General features: G+C 39.0%; 1 protein-coding gene across 6 annotated transcripts in view; it reads left to right on the forward strand.

Moving 5' to 3' along the window:
• Positions 1-4993: 4993 nt before the first annotated feature.
• Positions 4994-14202, forward strand: part of LOC143034575 (uncharacterized) — a 51870-nt gene continuing 42661 nt past the window's right edge. For 3 of the 6 annotated variants that reach the window (XM_076200829.1, XM_076200832.1, XM_076200835.1), the window contains exon 1: positions 5420-5571. In XM_076200829.1, the coding sequence (XP_076056944.1) occupies positions 5555-5571 (17 nt within the window). In that variant the 5' untranslated portion in view covers positions 5420-5554. Of the gene's footprint in view, positions 5143-5200; positions 5346-5419; positions 5572-9518; positions 9750-14202 lie in introns of those variants that run through there. The other 3 variants (XM_076200833.1, XM_076200831.1, XM_076200834.1) reach the window with 3 other exon arrangements.

A 14202-nucleotide genomic window follows, 5' to 3' on the forward strand; every position in this document is an offset into this window, starting at 1 on the left:
GGCTCAGCCGATGCTTGATGGAGTCCTACTTCAACTAGGAGTAATTCAATTTACCAATATTTTTGTCTGCATTGTTGTTTTTTTATCCTTCATAAATCCTTTTCACCAATCTTGTCATCTTTTCCGGAACTCCTCTCTTTCCTAAGCTCCAGTACAAAACTTCTCTAGGGACCCTATTGTACACACACACACACAAAAAAAAAAAAAAATTGTTTAGATAAAATGAGAAATGAAGACGGGACCCCACGAGCATAGCTCCCCTTCCCGTAATATACAACTAGGTAAATACACACACACACATGTATATATATATATACATATATACACATACATATATATATATACATATATATATATATATATATATATATATATATATATATACACACATCTCCCTCCTTCCCCGCCAGCTCTCTCTCTCATCCGTCATACATATACATTTATTTCACTTTCCCCTCCCGACATGTATCTTTCCCTCCTCACTACCATCTCTCTCTTACCACTGAAAATAACATAGTACACAATGTATCTGTAGATGAGGCCCTAGGGGGAAGTGGTCACAATGTCGTTAGATTTAAAAAACGTGTGCCTGAATTCGAGGGAAAAAAAAACACGGACGCACCATTCTTGATCTGAGAAGAACTGATCTTATTGGATTGAGAAGAGGAATTGCGCTGGCAATTGATGTAGGTGTCAATGTTCAGGACTCATGGGACTCATTCCGTGATCGCATTATAATAATAATAATTCTATCGGTGATAATAATTTTATTTGGCAATAAATCAAATACATCAAATACAGATTAAAAAAAAAACATAGTTCGAAATTACAATTACATTTGCCGAGGATAACAAAACAGTCACAGATTGTACCAAATGAAGCAGTCAAAGATGAACGTCGGTAAACTGAATGGTTCACACGAAAGACAGGAAAAGCGATTAAGGAGAGGAAAAATCTATCGCTGCTAAAAATAAAAGCCAACCGTATCGGTTTTGCCTATCAAGACTACATCCTTTCGCGCGGGCGGGGTTCAGAGAATGAGAGAACCATCAAAACATGGTAAAGAGTAGAGGTTGTCCGCGTCTTTCAAGGAGTTCTATAGATACATTGATAATAGAAAACCAGAAACAAAATTCGTCCTTTGCGTGACTGTGGAGAAACGCTTCAGACCACAGACCCTGAGATGGCTGATATTCTCAACGTACTATCCCTGAACCAGTTCTGGTACAATAAGGGGGCATTCAGTATACGAACATCAAAGTCTTAGGCCGGCCTCACACGTGCAGTTTAAACTGACAGTTACAACTGTTCAGTTATAACTGTCAGTTGAAACTGCACGTCTGTGGGTATCTCAGTATCACTGAGATACCCACACACATGCAGTTTCAACTGACAGTTATAACTGAACAGTTGTAACTCAGTTTAAACTGCACGTGTGTGGCCGCCCTTAGCTAGACAAGACAAACATAGCAGAGCTTGTGTGCGGCACAACGCTTAGGTTGCCTGACCAGCTCCCAGCCCCTGCACCTGACTCTAAACCCTGCTTCATTCAAGACTTTGCAACTCACCGGAGAGAACGCATGCAATACCTTCAGCCTGTACAACCTCGCACGCCCAGGACCCTCACATGGGGGGGGGGGTGCATATGCTCTGGGGTGGCACATTTATGGGGGCGACAATTCTAGTCTGGACATGGCGCCCACAAGGCTGACAAAATAATTTTAATACTAAAAAAGGTCAAGCCCTGGATATATTGCCGTTATATACGAATTTTGCGTTAGAATCAACAGAATATGAAATAGTTTCCCCTTGTCCTTTATGCAATAGGGACATTAAATAAAAAAAAATTAAAACCTGTTTAATTATTCCGCAAGCCAATAGCTATAGTAGGCAGTGAGGAATGGTGGAGATAGGAGGTGGTGATGGGGGAAGGGGGGAGGGAGGGGGGGGGGGCGTCACCGAGAACTTTGCCCCGGGAGCTGAACACCTGCGCACACACATGTTTGTTAGAGTACGAGTAGACTCGGTAAAAAAACATCTCCAACCATCATATCAAGGCACCTTCAAAGTCGTCCGTAGGAGGAGGAAAACAATTTCCATTGACAGCAACGGAGAGGCCGATGTCGCTGTCATCGACCGTCTCAAGCTTACCGATCTCCACAAGAGCTCAGTTATACCATCTCCAGCAAGAAAGGACACTTCACTCACCAATATGCATACATACATATACCAAAGGCTCCCCCACCCTTATAAGGGAGGTAGCCAAAAAACAAGGGTATCAATTCCACTCCCACCCCTACCATCCCCACATACTCCACTCCCATTCACCCCCTCCCTCTTATCTTGGCTCCTCCTGGATGATGGGTCATCCCTGCATCTCGCCCACTGTCCTGGATCAGAAGCAGTGTCGCGAGACACAGCACATCCACAGCAAGGCAGCTTCATTAGATCGGCGACCCCCACCCCCCTCTCCGTTCCCTCATGCAGAAATGGAGAAGATGGGGAGAAATGTCTTCGGGCTGCGTCAGTTATTTTTTCACACATACTCCCTTACCCTCATCCTCCATCCACTTCCTTTCATGCATCACAGCATCATCCGTACATAACCATTCCCCACTCACCCCTATCATCTGTCTTCTCCCATCCTTCCTCAACAGACATTCCCCTCTTTCCTAATACCCCTTTTACCCTATCCATCCATCTCGTCCTTGGTCGCCCCCTCATGTTCACTCCTTCCAACTCTCCCTTCCACACCACTTTTACTAATCTTTCTTCACTCATTCTTTCCACCAATATGAAACCAACAAAATCTGCATCATTCTTCCTTCCTCGTCACAAGGAGGGGGGGGGGTTATGCAGTCAATAGTCACCCCTTTTATCTTTGACTAATATGTAATATGCCTTTCTTGCCCACAGATTATTTTCACCGATGAGTCATCCCACAAATGTATAGAACTGTAATTTTTTCTTACAATAATATTTTTCCAGTGTGTACAACTTTTTGGTGTTCATTCTAGTTTTTGACGTCTAGTGGTAAGTTGTTGCGGCTCATTGTTAGGGAACGGTAGTGATATCTATTTTTGTCGTGCTCACTGTTTTTTGTGATATCACGTGCGATTTTTTTTTCGCACGTGTTATCATTTTGGTAATGTTAGTAGAACAATGAGAATGTGTTTTCGCGAAATGTGGTTAGTTAACGGATGTACGTAATGATGGTGACGATGATGGAGAGAGTGGTCGATATCTGTATGGTGGTCATGAGCTCTTTATATATATATATATATATATATATATATATATATATATATATATATATATATATATATATATATATATATATATATATATATATATGTATATATATATATTGGTTCGGGTCGGGGTTTGTTGAACTATTGGGGACACTCTCGGCCACCAGTTGTGGTCATGTCCGTCTTCTATATCAATGTCTTGTCTGTGTTGTACTAATTGCGGGTAGTAGTAGTAATAATGGAAGTAACTGAAGCATAAAACTTTCCTTAACCTTCTGTTACCGGTACTTACTATTAGCAAATGCTCACTGGTAGCATCAATCGTACTTCAACCAGCTACTGCCAGTCACCAAATGCTCCCAGGGCCATGGCAGTTTATGATATATGATATATTGTAAACAGCGATTGGAATTTATGGAAAAATAGTTATTAGATATTCAGCAAATACACGCGGTGATTTGTGTTGTAATTGTATTATTCTGGGTTCGGCGAGTAGTTTATTGTTTCGTCGTGAACGTTGTAATCAAAGGAGTATCCCAATATTGACTCGATGAGACGGTCAAATAAATTAAATTTACACCGTCAGCATTTACTTATGAAAAGGGATGGGGAAATCTGTCGGAAGCCTTACTATTCTCCACAGCCATATCACCAGATAGCTGAGCACTCCATCTACAAAGATCTGTGTCCTAGCAGACAGCAACCCAGCAGTGGAAAACAACATATAGCTTGATACACAGAAAACCCAAAGACGGAGAAAATAAAATTCAAATAAAGAAGATTCCTATATTTCGGCTATCAACTGTAGCCCTCTTCAGGAAAGTACATAAGACAAAGGACAAAGGGGACTTATAAGCTACAGAAAAGAGAGGGAATGTGGACAGATGGCATTACTAAGGCGCGGGGTAAAATGGGGTGGCGGAGGACGGTGAGGTGAGGGGGAGGGGTTGTAAGCTCCGTACCAGCCTACTCACTGCCGCGCGTGAAATAATGTCAGGAGTCCACTACCCTGTAGATATATTAACGTTGGGGCATTTCTCAACACTAAGGAATGCCCTAACATTAATATATCTGTGTGATTTGTGATTGAAAAAAGATATTAATTGATCGCTGGGAACCATTCAGTGTAAATGTATATGTATATATATATATATATATATATATATATATATATATATATGTATATATATATATGTATGTATATATGTATATATATGTATATATATGTATATATATGTATATATATACATATATATGTATATATATGTATATATATATATACATATATATATATATGTATATATATATGTATATGTATATGTATATGTATATATATATATATATATATGTATATATATATATATATATATATATATATATAACATATATAATATATATATAACATATATATAATATATATATGTATATATATATATGTATATATATATATATATATATATATATATATGTATATTATATATATGTTATGTATACATATATATATATATGTATATATATATATATATATATATATATATATATATATATATATATATATATATATAATATCCATGGATATACCCACAAACAATAATTTTTGTAAACATTTCCAGATGAGATGGGAATACGTGTCTCTTGATATAAAACACAAAGGACCAAGAATATAAAACTGCAGCAATGCCTTAGAATTACTCATAATTTAGTAAACTTTAACGTCAATATATCGTATTCATTATAAGTGAAAATTAAAATTTAGTCAACTTTCACTGTCTTTCATTTATTTTACACATTTTTCTCCCTTATCAACGAATTGAACGAAAGTTTTGCTGACTGATCGAGGAACAGGCGTCCCCTCATGAAATTTATTCACAGTTCTAGGACACCATAACAGGTAATTGAACAGAACGTAAACTACGTATAAACAAAGGAAAATATATAACTAGAGATGGTGTATTGATCCCTAAATGTATGTTGTGACTGTACAAAGATAGAACAAAAGTCCCGCGTCAGCTAAGACATTATCGCTTGTCACAATAAATGGTGTTACCTGGAAGACGTGTACGTCATATAGAAATAATATATGTTTGACATCGTGTAAGTTTTGAAGTGAAACCTTCGTTAACTTCCGTAAAATACATGAACTGACTGGATTTCTTGTTGCTGCTCCGAGACTGTCTATTGTCAAGCGAGTTTTGTCTCGTTGTACAGCGTTCGCAGCATTTTCCCAGAGCAAAGCTTCCGTAATACGTATTATCTATTGTTCAGTGTTCACACAGGGGAGTGGTGCCATTTGGACGTGAAACATGTGGAAACAGAACAAGTAATAGCCTGTCGTTAATTTAGTGTAATTATCTAGTGTCGAAGAGAAGTGGTTAATGAAAGTTGTGATATAGGGTGCATACGAGTGAATTGGAGGACAAGGTCTCCAAAGCTTTTCTCTCGTGATTGTTATTAATACCACGTGGAATATCATCGGAACTTTATTTATATTTCTTCCATTTGGTTCAAACCGTTGACCATTCCAATAACGTGTGGAAATTATTAATGGAAATAAGCTTGTATAGGGAATGCCCTTGGTGTAATAGTCGTGTGGTTGATTTTAAAAGCATGTATCTCATAGATCCCATATGTAGAGGAATATGCTTCAAGGATAGTGAAAATATTACTCATTTTATGCCATATATTACAGTGCACATAGTTTATAATCCCACTTTGAGGGAAACTGTGATCAGAAAAGATAAATGAACAGGGAGTTGATATGAATTTATTATTTTTTTTTTATTGAGGTATATCATTTCTCTTCTTTATGTTTATAGTGGAGGAAGACCCATGCTAGATTTGAATGTAACTATGGGGTTGTGCAATCATGACTGTAGCAAGGATTTCGACATTAATACAGTACCGGTAATGGAGCATAATATGTATTGCTCTACATTGTCTCGCTGAAGAGTGTTAAGGAAGTGAAACACACAAAAATAGCAAAATGTCAAGTACAAATGTGCAATTTTTTCATGAAGTATAATTAATTTGCTTCATCAAACTGATGCTTGAACCTTTAGACAGTCATGATGATCTGTTTTGAAATTTTGCTGTAGGCCTAATTGGGAAAGGAGAAATATTTCTAGATTGCACATTATACATACCTGCAGGTCTCAACACAGTTCTTGCATTTAGCGGTTCTGTAAGGGGGACATTGGAAAGCATCAATTGCACATTGATTGTCTTCGAATCAACACCTTAACTCGTCTGGAAGTTGGACCCGGCAATATGTGTGTTGACCATGCGCAAAATCTCTGTTAAATTTGTGGTACCCCCCTATATATGTATTTTATGTGCAAAATCTCTAAACTTAATCTGGTCCCCCCTTTATATGTGTTTATTTTATTTATTTCATAATTTGCCTTTAAGAGATAAGATAGATGAGGAACAGTGGGAGTGCTGTAGGGGTGCATTTAGCCATTAAAATTTTGCAATACTCGTTTTTTTTAGTTAATGAAGGATACATTAAGAAATGAACAACAAAGGTGATATTGCCATTGATATAAAAAGATGTGTGTTCATTTAGAATTGTAGATGATGTATTTTGTAAATCCTAGCCAACATTTGGTAGTAATTAACAGAACCCAAAACGACCTAACCTAACTTGAGGGCTTACAAATTATTGATGGTGGTCTTGTTGACAACAATACATTCTTCTTGCATTACCTAATGGTGTGCTTTGTCCGATTAGTACAGTAATGTTGGGGATCTGAATTAGATTAATTTGCTTAATCGTAATGGCATGATTTTTGTACGTGTGTCTTTTGGGAAGGGAGTGATCAATTGGTGTCTAAAAATAGACATGTTATAAGATACAAAGGGTGTTTGGAAATAGAAATTGATGGTTGTTATAACAGGTCCCTTTCTACTTGTCCAGGGACCAGTAATAGGTAAACAAATGGTCTTGCTTGATGAACGTTTATATTGGTCTTCCAAGCCTGTCAACACTCTCACCATTTTGAGGTGCACTCATGAGAGGCTGACGCTGTCTAGAGTTGAGGTCCAAGACTGTTATTATTATTATTATTTTTTTTTATTTATTATTATTATTTTTTGTTTATTTATTTGATTTTAATTTATCTATTTTTTTTTTTTCCAATCATGATTAACTATATAGGGGTATTGACTTATGTTGTTATGTGGTAGTGATTGTATGGCAGCATGCAGCCAATGCTTTAGGGACTTAGAGGTGCCTCAGTTGACTGAAGTTACTCGTCATTTCTCTGTGTTGGAGTAAAATCTCTACTCAGAGGAATGCTGCTGCTTTTGTGCTATGACTGTCCCTCCTTTATGCTTCTCTCTTGAAATTGCCTTTTACCACTTCTGTTACTATACATCTTCATATCCTTTATGTTAATGGGGGAAAATAGAATTCTGTCTCTCAAGCATGTCATAAAAGGTGATCATGGGATGGGGTGATGAGAATATGAATTCTGTCATCTTAATACTCATCCAACTGAAAATCATGGCATGAGAAGGCCTCAGAGGATAACTTAAACCAGAATGCTAAGATTTGGGTCATTGAATGTGTATGGTTGTGATACAGAGAAGGGAAGAGATTGGCACTTATATTTGTAAGAAGGTAGATGGATTTGTTAGTGCTAAGTGAAAGTTTGGTGATTTTGAGTTTTGAGGGTATGACGGGGAAAGTGACAGGAGGGATGAGGGGGTGAGGTGGGGAAGGGATAGCTCCACTATTAAATAATGAGGTAGGAAAGTGCATGGTGGAGTGGAGGAAAGTGTCTTCAAGGTTAAGCCATGTTTTGCCCGGTGAAATAATGCATCCAGGACATTTATCTGCCATGCAATTGTCTATCCTCTCCTGGTAGCTTAGAAGGACTGGATGGTGGCTACATCACAGTCTGGTCAGATGGACTCTGTCCTTTCAGGGGAGAGAGAATTCAGAGGGGATATCCCGGGAGACAAGCATGCAGCAATGTTTTGTTCTTCAATTTGTTGATAGAGCAGTGATAGATACAATTATGGATATGCTTCAGGAGGCTGATGTCTGTTGGTTGTGGAGGAAGAGAAGAGAGTATTTGGGTGTTGTTTTGATGTTTCTTGGCATGTGTGGGTGTTCTGTATAGTTTACTGTGTCTGCTGTGTTTGTGGAGGTCGCGGCAAATGTTTGTTTGTCTCATGTCAAGGTGATCCTTGACTTTGATGACTTTCATTTTACGGTGTGGATGGTCTCGTAGGTGTTGTGTTTGTGTAGCCTATGATTGTCTTTAGGGATTTGTTTTGTATGGAATAGGGTGTTGTGGTGCCTTAGTGATACTAGGAGCTCAAATAATTAATCACTGAGCATATGCACTGTTTGTATACTGTAGTGTTTTTTCTTTGTTTTATCCTAATGTTGTTCCTGCAATTGATATAAAGGGTAACCACTTTGTAAATGCAAGGCATCTTATTTCACTGGAATTAGTTTTTAGTACTTCCCAAAGTCAATAATAGCTAAATTACACAAATAATCTTTTGTTTTTTTAGTTATTGCACTTCGAAATTACTGATTCTATGCCCAAAATGTTGACTGCTTCAGCCATTCTCATAAAATCTACCTGTTGTTTCACCTACTTCAGTGACATTAGTAGTTGTGTTTATTCTTGATGCATTGTGATCTTGTCAAGTATTGTAGGCTATCTAATGTCAAATTTAAACATGATTGATGAAAATGTTGAACCACCAAACAAGATTGGAAAGAAGATGTCAACCTTCTGGAGGCATTGTTCTTTGTGGAACTGTAACAAAAACAGAGTCGAAGATAGAGTCAGTATGTTCAGTTTTCCAGTCGGATAAAGAAGCAGCCAGACATGTGGAGTGGATACACGTTGTGAAACTCGTTCGAGCTGATTTTACTGCTCATCGTTTATTTGTGGAGATCATTTCCCCAAAGAATCAGTTGCAGTAGCCCATAACCATACTGTCGATCCCCATGTCTTGCCAGTTGTCAGAGATATTTAGGAATCATTGGATGTGACAAAAGCTTCAAGAACTGACAAGATCTGAAACTGGATACTTAAAGAATTTAGGGAACAACTAGTGGACAAGAATCACAGTCATATTGCATGTTTATTGTGCTACTTGTCCAGTTGGAGGGAATGGTATTGTTCTGCTAGACGGCAGACAATACTGCATGTAACCCGCAGATCCTGGCCTCTCCTCCAGTTTTCAGCAACTTTGCACTGATTTCCAGATATCGGCTGCATTTGCACCCTTCAACTTACAGCCACTTTGATCTCTATCAGAGGGGGTTGAGAGTCATCCATTGGTGGATCAGGAACCGACACCAGAACATCATCGAGGGGAAGCTGTCTGCGTGGATTGTCACCCATGAGCACCTGCTCAAAATATTTGGCAAAGGGGTTATGCCCCTCCACAACTGACAGTTGTTTGCCGTCAGCTGTTTGGATTGTGCTCCTCTGGGTCACACACTTGGGAGTGGAGTATTTTTGGGGCTCGGTAAGCAGGCCTGAGGTCATGTGCATTAAAGTGTCCCTCAATGTCCTCAGCAATTCCCCTAATGTACCTCTCCTTGCTCATTCTCGTGAGAGCTCTAGTCCGCCGTTTCTGAGTCATGTGTTGGTCGAGGTCCCTAGCCATTCTGGCAACAGAGCCTAACTCTGTACTTTTGTGTGTCTCCTGTGACGTGATACCACTCCTAAACCTTGGGTGTTCTAACAACACACTCTTCAGCAGCTTTCAGAATTTCATGTGTAAAGGGTTCCCACAGTTCTTAAGGGTCCACAAGAGAGCCAAGTGCATCAGACCAATTGCTACTGCATACTCCTGGGTATGTACTTGCTCATCTTCCCAATCTAAACATAAACTGCAACAACCCCACTAGACTGCCCCTTCAACATATCTAACAAGGAGTGCCCTATCATAACTATGTGCTCACCCTCCCTACTAGCACAAGTAACGTGGGGGAACATGCAGGACCTCCCTGGGATTTCTCAACAAAAAATTACCATAGAATGAGAAGAGAAAGTGCAGCTTATACAAGAGACTATTCATACATGTACCAACAGCTTTTTTCCTCCATCCAAGGGAGGTAGCCAAAATCAAAGGCATAAATCCACTCTCACCCATTTCATCCCCATATACTCCACACCCATTCACCACCCCTCCCCTCTTTTCTTGGCTCCTCCTGGATGATGGATCATCCCTGCATCTCACCAACTGCCCTGAGTCAGAAGTAATGTAGCAAGGTACAGCACATCCACAGCAAGGCTGCTTCATTAAATCGGCCAACCCCCCCTCTATCCCCTCATACAGAAAAAAAATGACGGAGAAATCCCTTTAGGCTGGATAAAATATCATTCACACATACTCCCCCCATCTCCCACTCACTCCCTTCCATGCATCACAGCATCATCTATACACCATTCTCCACTCGCCTCTACCTTCTGTTTTCTCCCTTTCTTCCTCAACAGACATTCCCCTCATTCCCAATGCCCCTCTTACTCCATCCATCCATCTCATCCTTGGTTGCACCCTCATGTTCACTCCCCCCACCTCTGCCTCCCACACCTTTTTTTACTAATCTTTCTTCACTCATTCTTTCCATGTGTCCAAACCATCCCAATATTCTTTCATCAGTCCTCTCTCCCAACTCCCTTTCCACCCCTGCTCTTCCCTTCACCTCCTCGTTTCTCACTCTATCCAACCTATTAACCTCTTCACTCCGGGGCACATCGCACGTCTGGCAGCATTTGCTGCCTGACGTGCGATGTTGCGTCATAATAATCACATTATAAAAAATAAAGTCAGTGCTCAATCGTTCGTTCTCTTTCACCTGTGTATTTTGATAACCATAGAAAATATGATGAAGCCAGCTTAGAATGGAGGTTACATAGGTACAACTACAATAAATATAATCAAGATGCCGACGTCGGCATCATTGAGTACCCACTTGCTCCTCATGCCACCTACGTAGGTGTCACCGTATGGAAGTGGTTAACCCTTTCCATACTTCTCAGGCATTTCATCCCAAACACATTTAAACACTTCCTCTCTTTTGTTCAATGTCTCTGCCCCATACATTGCTGTTGGCATAATCACCCCTTCATACAATCTCCTCTTAGCATCCATTCCCAAATGTCTACTTTTCATTACACTTTTTAATCCCTCAAGGCATTTACTTCCTTCTCTCAATCTAATTCTGCTTCCACCTCCACTCCTTTTCCTGCCATATTCGCACTCGCATATTTAAAGCTATACACTTCCTCCAGTCTCTATCCCTTAATACTAATTTGCTGCCATCCTCTCCCCTTGTACATCTAACCTTACTTTTACCCACACTTATCTTCAACTGTCTTCTTTTGCACACCTCCCCAAACTCCATCACAAACATTTTTAATCCCTACTCTGATCCAGCTACAAGTGCGGTGTTGTCAGCAAATAACAACTGGTTTATCTCCTATTTTTCTCCGTTTTCTTTAACCATCTCCAATCCCTGGTTCATTACTCTTGCATTTACTTCTTGTGCCACCCCATCCATGTTATCAGCAAACAACAACTGGCTTATCTCCCACTTTTCTCCATTTTCTTTAACCATCTCTCCTTGGCCCATTACCCTTGTGTTTACCTCTTGGGCCACCCCATCCATGTTGTCAGCAAACGACAACTGGCTTATTTCCCATTTTTCTCCATTTTCTTTAACCATCTGTAATCCCCAGCCCATTACTCTTACGTTTACCTCTTGCCCCACCACATCCATGAACTACAACAAAGCAAATTGCCATGATTATGCATAAGGAAGAGATAAATCTACAGACCTTAGACATTGACAAATTCCCATTCTTAGAGCAATTGATGAAATTCCAGCCATCCAGAAGGCAAGCAAAATATATATTCCTAATATCAGCATTAGTAAAAGTTTCCAAGAGTACTTCAAGTGTGTAAATTTGAAATCTGCAACCAGTTAACAGAAATATTTAATAAGTTGGTAGATGCTGGTTTTGTGCCTATTGCTTGGGGGGCAGGCAAATGTTCTTGTTTTATAACAGGCCAGTTATAAGTAAAATGCTTGAATCAGTAATAGCTAATAGAATAAGAGATCACGTCGAGAGACATGATTTGATTCGTGACTCACAGCATGGTTTCTCCAAGGGTAAGTCATGCGTGACTAATCCTTTTACCCTAAAGTATATAAGGCATCAGATAACAATGGTAGCTATGATGTTATTTACCTTGACTTTAGCAAAGTGTTGGACAAGTTGCCAATTACAAGAGATCACTACCCTAAAGAGACAAGAATTGTCAGAAGAAGGAAAAAGAGCAGTTAAGGCTGTCAAATAAAATTATCACCAAATTAATAAAAACAGAGAACTGGGAAAAGTAGCTACAATAGATGGGAAAGTAGGTAACAAAGTACTGTGAAGGGCAGTAAAAAACATAAAAAACTTGATGAAATCAACACACACCTGTCCACCCATGAAGAAGTTGAAGTAATTCTGGGAAAGATAGCATCACCAAAGCAGTAGTGCAATAACAATTTATCTTGCCTAGCCTCAAATTCATGTACAGTTCCAACTTAATCTATATCTTTGATTTCCAATTTTTATATATTTATTTGAACTTGTGCATTGTTCCAACTTGGGCTGGATCACCTGGGTAATTTCGAGTATCAATGCATTTATATGGAAAACCATTTATTCATATGTTTGGCAGTTTTCCTTAATTTGTTCTCATGATCTCTTTTAAAGCCCTCCTATCCATAAGAGATCTCCTCAGTCAGTGTAATCTATCCCCTTTAGTGACTTTAATACTATAATCATATGTATTTGCCTAATTGTACCTAATATGCATTTACCAAATAGTAAATACACAATTAGGTTAATACACTTTAGGTACAATTAGGTAAATACATATAATTACAGTATTCAGGTCACTAAAGGGGATAGATTACATTGAGAACAGTGTGTGTGTGTGTATTTATCTAATTGTAGTATACAAGAAAGGAGCAATGCATCTTGTGTCTGTCTCCTATTCTCTATTACTATTATTATTTTATTTATTTATTTTTTTTTTTTTATCATACCTAGCCTCAGATTCATGTACATTTCCAACGATTTCCAGTTAACATTTAGATTTGAACTTGTGTATTGTTTGAGCTTGGGCTATATCACTTCCTAAGCTATTCCAAGTATTTGTGCATCTATAGCACTACCTCTCATTAACAGACATTAATTAGCTGTGTTTTCGCTGTGTTTTTGGTGCTGATGTTTAGTGCTGTGCAATCACTATGCCACCCAAAAACCACTCCAAATCAACGGATTAGTCACATCAACGGACACCGTTACCCCCCCTTTTAGTCCGTTAATGAGAGGTAGTACTGTATAAGGAAAAATGTAATTCTTCACATCCTTTAGACATGTGGTCTTTCTTGTTTTGCTTCCATGATCTCTTAAAACCCTCTCATCTTTAATCGGATCTCTTCTATTAATGCAGTCTATCTCCTTTAGTAACCTGAATACTGTAATCATATCACATCCTTCTCTCCAGTCTTTCAAAGTTGGCAGACCCAATGGTTTTAGTCTTTTCTCATATCTGCCAAGCTGGGGACCAGTTTGGCTAGTGAAAGAATACTGGGATTGTTTGGGCACATGGAAATAATGAGTGAGGAAAGACTAGCAGAATTAGTGTTGGATGGATTGAAGTTGAAAGGAGAACCAAGAATTAGATGGATTGGGTGAAAGGACCCTTGAGCAGGAAGGGAAGAAGGCAAAAGATAGGTGTGATTAAAGAGTGGTATTGAATTGACACTAAATTTATGTAAACCAAGTCTCCTGAATGGATTTCTTGTCTTCTGAAGGTAAACCAGCTAAGGCTGTAGGTCCTGCTGCAAATGTGTTGTGTTTTGCTGCAACGCTTGTGTCCTGGGCAGTGAGTAAGGGACAGAGATGGCCCA

The sequence above is a fragment of the Oratosquilla oratoria genome, chromosome 17, assembly GCF_046742065.1.
Source record: "Oratosquilla oratoria isolate Oo_2021 chromosome 17, ASM4674206v1, whole genome shotgun sequence".
Taxonomy (NCBI): Eukaryota; Metazoa; Arthropoda; class Malacostraca; order Stomatopoda; family Squillidae; genus Oratosquilla; species Oratosquilla oratoria.